The sequence below is a fragment of the Cynara cardunculus genome (assembly GCF_001531365.2).
Source record: "Cynara cardunculus var. scolymus isolate 2C chromosome LG 14, CcrdV1, whole genome shotgun sequence".
Taxonomy (NCBI): domain Eukaryota; kingdom Viridiplantae; phylum Streptophyta; class Magnoliopsida; order Asterales; family Asteraceae; genus Cynara; species Cynara cardunculus.
The window spans coordinates 2966632-2978459 of NC_037541.1; the positions used below are offsets into that span (position 1 = coordinate 2966632).

General features: G+C 33.2%; 1 protein-coding gene across 1 annotated transcript; it reads left to right on the forward strand.

Moving 5' to 3' along the window:
• Positions 1-3433: 3433 nt before the first annotated feature.
• On the forward strand, positions 3434-5555 carry LOC112526734 (probable WRKY transcription factor 65). The gene is made up of 3 exons (XM_025137139.1): positions 3434-3641; positions 3726-3872; positions 4650-5555. Exons 1-3 carry the CDS (start codon positions 3508-3510, stop codon positions 5233-5235), a joined length of 867 nt encoding a protein of 288 aa, XP_024992907.1. The 5' UTR covers positions 3434-3507; the 3' UTR covers positions 5236-5555.
• The last annotated feature ends 6273 nt before the right edge of the window (positions 5556-11828 follow it).

The following is an 11828-nucleotide window of genomic DNA, read 5'->3' on the forward strand; positions in this document are numbered from 1 at the left end:
AAATCACTTTGGAAAATTTATGTCGGTGATTACTGACGGATCACCCAGAGAATAGCAATGGTTTGGTAGAATCCATTGTTTTTTTTTTTTTTGAGAAAATACCAATGGATTACCTAGAGAATCGTTGGATAATCTGTTACTGATTAATAATCTGTTACTGATTTGAATTACCCACAAAAAGTTTATCCACCAACTTTTGTGACGATTTTATGACTAATCATCCTTTAGCAACAGATTTTCCAGGAAAGTCTTCCATCTAGTAGTGTCAATCTTACCTATCCTATCATATCCTATCCTAGTAGAAAGTTGCGCCAAATGTGAGAAAACACGTTTTTGTTCTATCATATGCCATGTTATCGGCAAATGAAGCTTCGATTAGAAGAACGGTTATCTCTAATTTAGAGGGAAAACCCCAAGTATCATTGGTTCCAGAATAGGTTTTTATAGGAACTTATAGAATGATATTAAAATATGTTGAATAAAATGATGAGAAACAATGAAAATCGAAAAGCGGAACATTCCGGATGTCCACAAGGTAGGCTATTGTGGACGTCTACGAGACCATAATTCGTCTTTACATCCATTTTTCGTTCCATGGGTGCAACGAGTACAATCTTCAAAGTTGGTATTATCATGTTGCATACAGGGGCACGATAACGTACCGTACCAAGTGATAACTTGATCTTGTAAGTACTTTGTAACTCCCGAGTGTTCAATTTGATCTTTTTCCATGTGGGCATATACATACTACTATACTGATAATGATGGTTGTTCTTTACACATACAAAACCTTTGTTTTCACATTGTTTTATTGGTTTGATGTTCAAGATAGCTGGAGATATTTGTCAACATCATATAAGAACTCTGCAAAAAGATTCACATTGTGATTAGGAGAGTCAGCTCAACTGAGAAATAAAATTACCAGATTTTGTGGCTCCTACTTACAGGTTGACATTTCGAGTCTCTTCGGTCCTATTAAGGATTTTTTCCAGCTATTAATATTCAGGGTTAAAAATTTGCCGTGGTACGTGTAAGCTGGCTTGACCACCCAACCCTAGGAAACCTTAGGAGCCACAGATAGGGCACGATAACCAATTTCATCTGAGGTTCTCAATGGTATGAGGCATAGTGTGGAGGTGAGATCAAACATCAAGCTTTAGGAGCCACGTTGATGCCACAACGTTTTTCAAGACGTGACTTGTAATGGAAGTCATATATCATATGTATCATTACAAACACACATGCGATTTCCACTATTATTCAATAAGTCGACGATATCAAACAACTGGAATTATGCTATACACTACAAGTAAAAATGTAAGATACCAAAAAGATAAGAAAACTCAATTTTATCACGTTACAAAGATTGTAACATCGGGCTATGACATACAACAAGCTAGCTTAATTAACACGAAGTCAAACATGAGTTTTGAGTCAAGACAACCGTCACAACAAGAACAAGCTTTTTAAAGCCACGGTTTAATCACGTATTAGAAAGATCCTTTTTTGAGTTCTACTGTATTTTTTTTATTAACCTGGATATCCAACCCGCTATGCGAGCCGCCTAATCCCAAAGCGACCACCTGTTTTGCAGATAGTTCAGAGTCACTGCATTTGAACCTCCGTGACCACAAAGGGATTTTTATTCCTCATTGAATTTGAACCTGCGACCTCCTGGTACTTTTGACCTTTAGGAGCCAAGCTCGAACCAATCAGGCACCACCCTTGTAGTTAGTTCTACCCCATACTTCTAATACTGAAAACAAATGTATTAGTACATATAGTTATAAATTGTAATGTAATTAAAAGATGAAAGCCACGAGGGAGGAAAGGATAAGGGAAGTGCCAAAAAGTCGCAGGTTATAATAAACAATCAAAATCAATATCAAGAGGTATCTTTCACAATTGGAAGTAGTTGTAGCCCAGTTCACATTGAACAAAGAGCATATGCCAATTGGATGACGCTTAATCTCATATTAAATATCTTCTCATTACTATAAACAATATTTAAATTTAAAATATAATATTGTATTAAATACAACACCAAATCAAAACAAATGCACAAGTAAATATAACAAAAATGTATGTTTTTTTACAAAAATACTTATAATAAGTCAGAAGGGTTTAACTTATTCAAAAACTTCTCAAACACCCCCGTTGACTAATTTTTGTATACAAAAAAAAAAAAAAAAAAAACAGTTGTTTCAAATAAATGAAATTTTCTGAATAAACTTTTGGTTTTTTAGAATACCGCTATCATGGGTTTTATTTTTTCCGATTATTAACTTAGTAAATAATGTGTAGTGTTAGTTTCAAAATAATAAATGCGAAATTTTACTGGTCATATCGTCAAATTAAACTTCACTATACCGTTATAACATATGTAATCATATACAGAGGTATGATCCGTTTGGCACGAGAGTTTATCAACTTATATATTTTTTTGAACTCAATTTACATCTAATTATCCGGTTTATAAAACGAATGGTTATTATTCAAGATTTAATATTAACAACATTTACATTTATTATATTTGTGTTTTTTTTAAGATAAACATCGTAACACACAAGGACCGGTCGGAAGTTCTACCAGTGCTAATATTACGTCACTCAGACATATTTATTGTTGTTTCTATCAATTAAATCACTAGGATTTTCTTTTCATAGTATCCTATGAAAACTACATTAAAATCATGGATAAATTGATGATTGTATCTAAATTGATAGTAATATAAAGTTGTGTTACAAGATTCATATATTTTAGTTTAAATTAAGATATTTGACAATTGATTAAGCCATTTTTTAATCTATATATAAAACAAAACCAATTATTGTCCAGAAGCAGCATTATTTATACGGTTATCTAAGGGGTTGTTTGTTTACCTTTTAATAGTTAAATTAATAGACAGTCTCTGAATCATTAAGAGGTGAATCTTGTTTGGCAAAAAAAAAATATGCCTCTTAATGGCTCTAAAACCCTTTGAATGATTTTGTATCATGGGTCTCCTTTAACCATTCAGCATCCTAATTCCATTGTAAACAATTACAGAGCAATTATATTCTATTTTGCATTATATCATAAGAGCATTCTAATCATTCTACACCAAACCATTCAACAATTGCCAAACAACCCCAAAGAATGTATTATTCGAATAGTTTAATAAATTAATATTGATGAAATGAAATAAAACCCTCTCTTTTCAGATTTGGCTTTATTTCACATTTGCCTGCACGTCCCTTAGACTATTCAATTGCCCATCTGTCACCATTTTGGACCCCATATAATTCATTTGGATCAACCTCATTCTTTCACCACCTTCCTCCATCTCTCTCTCTCTCTCTCTCTCTCTCTCTCAAGTTCTGCCATTGATTCATTCCAGCCATCAGCTAGCCATAGTAACTGTATATACATACATATCCAAGTATATATATATATACACACATACAAACACAGAAAAGAAAGAAGGTGGTCGATCTGTGTCAAGAAAGATTTGGGAGCTAATAGATCATGGAAGTCGGATTTCATCCGTTCACTATTCATCAAGAAGACAACCAAAACTCACCGGAAAACAGCGATGATTCACCGGCTTCCGCTCTGTTCTACGACACCAAAGCAACATCTACATCCTCTCCTAAACGAAGGTCAGCCAAATTCTACCACAAAACACACACACACACATACTTTGATTCACTATTACATACGTTAATTCTTGGATTTCACAGCAGACGAGGGACACAGAAAAGGGTGGTGCAGGTACCGATCAAAGACGTTGAAGGATCTCGTTTAAAGGGCGAGACGAATGCTCCGCCGTCTGATTCTTGGGCTTGGAGAAAGTACGGCCAGAAACCCATCAAAGGATCTCCTTACCCAAGGTATCTGTTCTTCCATAAATTGATCATGGAATCAATCAAGATTAACCTCATCTCAATATGTGTAAATCAAGGGTGAAAACAAGAATCCAACTAGGGGTTTTGAACAAATCAAACATGATACTGTTCAACAAAATAGCTGTAGAAATCCAATTATATCATAAGCTAATGAAATCTGTACATATTTTCACTGAATTTGATCCATGCTCATGATTTCAAAGCTTCTCATCTTAAATTCAAGTGTCTGTGTCTTCTTCTCCTTTTTGTCAGCACATGAGTTTTAATTTATATTTACTGATAACTAATCAAAATTATTGCAGTGAAATTTTTAGTAAATCATATTCTATTAAAAATGTGTAATTTTTCATTAAATTAAACATAATTTTAAATCTTATCGTCTTAATTTGATGTGTTTTTTTTTCTATTTCTCCTTTTTGTTGTATTAATTTGCTCATTTTGAAACAAAAACAACGCATAATTTTTTATTAATTTTAAAAATACTGCACCAAAATTGTAATCAGATCATATTGATACTAAGTTGTGTAAATTGTTTGTTTAAATTAAATCCATCGTAATAATTTTAAATTGTATTTTCTCAATATATATTTATTTTGTGAAAAACCCATATATATATATATTTTATACAAATATTTTTTTTCTATTTATTTTTTTTAAGAATTTAAAATACAATCGAATATGTATGTGATCTGTGGAGAGTGGTTAAATTAAAACAGATTTAATTAATAATATTAACAAGCCTCAATTATTTGTTTTTGGCAGGGGGTATTATAGGTGTAGTAGCTCCAAAGGTTGTCCAGCAAGAAAACAAGTAGAAAGGAGCCGGACGGACCCTACAATGGTGATGGTGACATATTCGTGTGAGCACAACCACCCTTGGCCGGCATCTAGAAACAACAATCATCACCACCACAATGCACCAGCGTCACCTCCGTCCACCACCACCACCGAACCAGCCACTTCCAACATCGATGACCAAGTGGAAGTAGAACCGCCAACCTTCACTAGGCAATCCGAGCCCGAGCTTGAGCGTGAACCTGAACCTGAACCTGACCAAAAGTTCACAAGCCTCGAAGTGGGATCATGTGGGCCATTCGCAGCAACCACGGACCAATACAGGTGGTTCTCAGACTTGGACTCCACTTCATCAACCATGCTCGAAAGCCCCTTAATGGCTAGGGACATAGTCGAAGATAGCGACATGGCGATGATCTTTTCGATTAGAGAAGACGAAGAGTCCTTTTTCGCCGATCTAGGCGAACTACCGGAATGCACGACGGTTTTCAGGCGGAAAGTGGTGGAGGAGCACCGCCGGAACTTGGCTCCATGGTGTGGTACCACCGGGTGATGACGTTGCAAGAATCAATAAGTAATTACAGAGAAAAATGTCACCTAACAAATTTGTCTTAACTGTGGGCAGGTATATGTAAAACTCCAAGATTTGCATACAGTGCGGCTAAAGATACCGAAAGAAGCAATTTTTAAAATCTTTCCATATTTGAATTTCTTTTTTTTTTCTTTTTATTATTAATTTCATTAGATATTCCAAGATTTCAGTGTCATGAAAAATAAATAAAAAAATGGGAAAAAAAATGTTATTGGGGAGAAATATGTCTCGATATGTGCGTAGTTAAGCATTCTATTGGCCATGCCACTTTAACCAAAGTTGAAGATAGATCGATCGTTTGCAATTTCTTTATTTATAATTATATTATTACCATGTGATTCAGGATCCATTTTTTATTTAATCTGGATATTTATGCGAGCCGATTAATACCAAGACGACCACCTGCTTTGTTTGTATTGCGATAATGGAAACCCTAAGGTATCCCTGCTCGATTCTCCACCAAACCATATATTACTTCTTGAGCCCTTACGGTTTTTACTCTTCATGGTGGCTCATATAATTCTCGATCTTCAAACAAGAGACAACGTCCATATTGCAACCATTACGATCATCTAGGTCACACCAAAAGCTACATGTTTCAGGTTTAATGGTTATCCAACCCTCCTAAGCATCCTCCAATGGCTACCCTTGTTCGATCGTATGGCTTTCACTCTCACATTTTATCCATGCATGGACATCAATTCTAGTGCATCAAATCATATATGTTTTTCTCTTCCATTATTTCATTCTTTCACAATACACCTCCTAAATTTCCAGTTTAATTACCATCATTAATTGCAACAAAATTGGGTTTATAAGACACTCTCAATCTCTAAGTGTCATAATAGACCACTTTATAGGACTTAATTTATAGGACCAAAATATAAAGCGTCATATCTAAATGTGTTGTAATAAGTTTATATGACGCTTTTGGGGGTCTTAACAAGTTTTTTAGAACATTTTTAACACAAAGCGTCGCATTAGCAACTTTATAGGACGCTTTTGAGAAATTGTTTTATAAACTCAATTTTTTATAGGATACTAGTTTTTATATGACAGTTTATCAAATAGTGTCCTATAAAGTTGATAATGGGACGTTTTATATTAAAAATGTCCTAAAAACATATTACGACGTCAAAAAACGTCATATAAACTTATTACAACACCTTTAGATATGACACTTTAGTTTTTTGGTCCTATAAACTAAGTCCTATAAAGAGGTTTATTAGGACGCTTAGAATTTGGGAGTGTCCTATCAACCCGATTTTGTTGTAGTGTTAGCAGTAAACTTTTTGAATTGTCACATCGTGATTTAGGGGACCTTTTTCACTGCAACAAAATAGAGTTTATAGGACATCATCAATTTTAAATCGTCCTCGTCTTTATATGACTCAATTTATATGACCACAAGATAAAAGATCATATCTAAAGACATTGTAATAAGTTTATAGGACACTTTTCAGCATTTTAACAAGTTTTATAGGACATTTTTAATATAAAGCGTCTCATTACCTATTTTATAGGACACTTTTAAAAAAGTGTCGTATAAACTCATCTTTTTATAGGATAGTTGTTCTTGTAAGACATTTTTTCAAATAATGTCCTATAAAATAGTTAATGAGACGTTTTGTATCAAAAGTTTTCTATAAAACTTGTTAAGACGTTCAAAAGTGTCATATAAACTTATTACAACGCTTTTAGATATCACACTTCATTTTTTTTGTTCTATAAATCAAGTCCTATAAAACAGTCTAGCAGGACACCTTCAAATTGGTGGTGTCCTATAAACTCAATTTTGTTGTAGTGTTTCCACACCAACACATACAAGAGTGCCTTACTTTTTTCACCGTTGTTGATGAACTTATGTGTCGCACATGGTTATATGTTAAGAAACATGAAAATGTTGACTTACTATTATGTATGTTAACGTTTCTTTCATTAATTTGGTTCAATGACTTCTCACATCAATTTTGTTATGGTCCTATTTTCGTTCTGATAATGGAACCTGAAACGTTGTTGTCAAATGAAACTCAAACTTGGTTCAAACCTTAAGGAATCATTCATCGTCAAGATTCTGTCAAATCTCCACAACAGAATGATGTCGTCGAACGCAAACATCACAATGTATTTGACCTCGCACACACCTCACATTCGCAAGCACATTTATCCATTTCCCTTTGGAGTGCTAAATGCGTTCTCCTGACTGTATTATGTATTATATCATTAACAAATTTAATGCTTATACTGAATCTATGTAACAAAAACTCCGTGAAAATTGGGTTTATAAGACGCCCCCAATCTCTAAGCGTCCCAATAGACCGTTTTATAGGACTTACTTTTTATGACCGAAATATAATGCGTTATATCTAAAGATGTTGTAATAAGTTTATACGACGCTTTTGGGCGTCTTAACAAGTTTTTGAGAACATTTTTAATACAAAGAGTCACATTAGCAACTATATAGGGCACTTTTGGGAAAGTGTCCTATAAACTAAATTTTTTATAGAACATTTGTTTTTATATGACAGTTTTTCAAATAGTGTCTTATAAAGTTGCTAATGTGACGCTTTATATTAAAAGTGTCATAAAAAACTTATTACGACGTCAAAAAATGTCATATAAACTTATTACAACGCCTTTAGATAGGACACTTTATTTGTTTTGATCCTATAAACTAAGTCCTATAAAGAGGTCTATTAAGACGCTTATAACTTGGGAGTGTTCTATAAACCCGATTTTGTTGTAGTGACATAAACAATCGTCAATACAAATGCACCAAACTAAAAGTTATTGTAATAATTAAAGATTAACACTTGTAAAAATAGGAAAATGGTTTAGTACTATCCAGTTTTGAATCGTGGTCAGTTGTGGGAGATAAGGATCATGAGAAGCAGTCTATTTTTGAAAGTACTTAAGGGGGTGTTTGGGATTGCTTATTTGAAATAACTTATGCTTTTCTATAAAAGTATTTATCAACTTATTGTAAGTCAGAAGAGTTTAACTTATTTAAAAACTCTTTATTATCGGTTTGACACTGGTATAAGTTGTTTATACAAATCATTCAGAAGTGCTTATTACTAATGTCACAGTGTAATAAGTCAATAAGTTGTTTTTATAAGCAATCTCAAACACCCCTAACTAGAAACTCAACAAGATCCGATGAAACGAAGTTAATGCATATCTATAAATTTTGAATTTTATTTCTTGGAATATTCGAAAAAAATAGTTTCACCTACTATCAACGAAAACCATGTGCTTCATCATCAGAATGTCAATTGAAGTATTTGACTTTCAAGCAAAAATTGGCTGGATCCATTTCATTTAGGCATATCAATTATTTGTTAGTTATAACACATCATTTGCATAATTACAATAAAAATAATGATGACGACAACGACGATGATGATAATTTAATCGTCTTAATGATCATCAACTTTCACAGGGTCATATAACTACCTCCACCGTCAACAACCACTATCCACTGTGCATCGCTACTATCGCCACCACATTTGTCGAAGAGAAAAGTTAATGTATGAATTAAGAGTCTAAAAGTATTATAAAAATAGGTAAAAGCTTCGAGGTTGATAAGATTTTTTTTTGAAAAATATGAACGTATAATTGATCGTTTTTACACTACAACAAAATCGGGTTTATAGGACACTCCCAATTTCTAAGCGTCCTAATATACCTTTTTATAGGACTTAGTTTATAGGAACAAAAAAAATAAAGTGTCCTATCTAAAGACGTTGTAATAAGTTTATACGACGTTTTTTGACATTGTAATAAGTTTTTTATGACACTTTTAATGTAAAGTGTTCCATTAGCAACTTTATAGGACACTATTTGAAAAACTGTCATATAAAAACAAGTGTCCTATAAAAAATTGAGTTTAAACATTCTCAAATGTGTCCTATAAAGTTGCTAATGTGACACTTTGTATTAAAAATGTCCTAAAAAACTTGTTAAGACGTCCAAAAGCGTCATATAAACTTATTACAACACCTTTAGATATGACGCTTTATATTTTTGGTTCTATAAAGTGTCTATTCACTACCTCAAAATGTCACTTAGGCAACAAATGAAAAATGTTGCCTAAGAGGAGTTTATATGTTGCGTAAGGCTAAGGCAACAAACCCGTGTTGCTTAAGCAATGTTGCCTTCTCAATGTTGCATAAGAACCAAGGCAACATATGCAAACAGAATATGTTGCCTAAGCGGGCTTCTTAGGCAACACACAAAAGGTTATGTTGCCTAAGTGAAAAACATATGTTGTTTTAGATATCAACTTARACAACATACTTTATCTGAATATGTTGCCTAAGATATCACCTTAGACAACATACTCTATCTGAATATGTTGCATAAGATATCAGCTTAGACAACATACTCTATCTGAATATGTTGCATAAGATATCAGCTTAGACAACATACTCTATTTGAATATGTTGCCTAAGATATCAGCTTAGACAACATACTCTATCTGAATATGTTGCCTAAGATATCAGCTTAGACAACATAGTCGATCTGAATATGTTGCCTAAGATATTAGCTTAGACAACATACTACATTTAGATATGTTGCCTTCGAACTGTAATTAACATAATATAATATTTCTTTTAGGCAACATTTATATTGTTTAATTGTTGCCTAACATTTTTGTGTACCATGATGCAATTATTTTCTTGCACACTTTCTACAAATGAATCTCAAACAAGCAAACAAACAACCAAATGTTGTATACAAACAACTTTTATAACCAAACAAAATTAATAAATTCAATAATTGAAAGATAATTGTTTTTTCCTAAATAAGTCTAAAGGTAGGCAACAAGTTCAATAACACAAATTGTTTTCCATGGACCACTTAARAGGAAGACGTTTATTTTCATTGTTAGCAATGTTTCTCTTAATCGTCTTTCCGGTGATAATTCATCTTCTTGCCTTCTTTGTAACCGGTTCTTCCATCGGTTCCACTTGGGTGCGGCGACAATTGATACGTATATCTAGAGAAAGTGACCCATTAGTAGGTGTACTCGTCTCTGATGACGCCGGTGTAGTTGGTGAGTTCAAAGACGGAAGGTACAATTGGCRTTGGACGGAAGGTGTACTCGTCTCTACCGAGTCACCCTCTAGGCGTGCCGTAGTCCGCCCCAAGACCGACGTCTTCGCTAAATTAAACGCTTGAGTTCTTTTTGGAGGCATATTGATCTACAAAAAACARTGTCTAATATGTTTAATAACAATACTATTGAATACCAAACAGAAACATAACAATACTATAGAAAAATCTGTTTTGAATACCAAACAAAAACATAACAATACTATACAATACTATAACTCTACGATGGTTAATGGTTGGATATTGTAATCAAGTCAACGTGGAAGATGTTGCCATGACAAATGAATCAATACATGTGCCAACTGTGAGTAGGTTACATAACAAAGATTGCAGCAACATGTTCTCATCCTATGGACCCACTATGCAAGTAATATATATATATATAACACACACACACATCTGTTGGATATATATACAGAACACACACACATCCTACTAATTTACCAAGCAACATGTTCTCATCCTATGGACCCACTATGCAAGTAATATATATATATATATATATATATATATATATATATATAACACATCTGTTGGGTATATATACAGAAAACACACACATCCTACTAATTTACCAAGCAACATGTTCTCATCCTATGAACCCACTATGCAAGTAACATATATATATATATATATATATATAACACATCTGTTGGGTATATATACAAAAAACACACACATCCTACTAATCTACCAACCAATAACCAAACAGAAAGTTATCAGAACTAGCAAGATAGAACTACAATAACCAAACAGAAAGTTATATGACTAAACCAAACAATAACCAAACAGAAAACAGAGAATGACAAAACTGATTTTAGGAAAGTTATATGACTAAACCAAACATTTACCTGGTTCATGATAAAGTAGAACCTAGAGAAGCGATATCGATGGAGAGAGCTTAGAGGCCAGTGAGAAATCGAGAATCGATGGAGAGAGCCGAGAGGAATCGATGGAGAGGGCGAGAGAGCCGAGAGGAATCGATGGAGAGAGCTAGAGGAATCGATGGAGAGTCACACAGGAATCGATGGTGGGTTTCTTMTTTTTGTTATAAGAGGGAAGAAGGTGGGTTTTTTTTTTGGTAGGGATTTGGGGAAAAATTAGAGGGAAATTGAAATTTTAGGGGAAAGGGTTTTGGAGGGAAAGAAGGGTTTTAAAAAAAATCTGATTTAATTTTTTTCTTTTTTTGTGTATTTCTTTAAAWTTGGTGGGGTTTTGGAGAAAAAAGAGGGAAATTAAAATTTTAGAGGGAAGGGTTTTGAAGAAAAAGTGGGAGATTATATTTGGTAATGTATATATATAACTTATAATGTAATGTAAAAAAATAACAGTAATGTTGTTGATTAACAGAGTTGAATAAGAATGACATAAGTAACTTAAAATTTGTTTTGAATTTTAAATCCAAAATTTTAATTTATTATTATTATTATTATTAT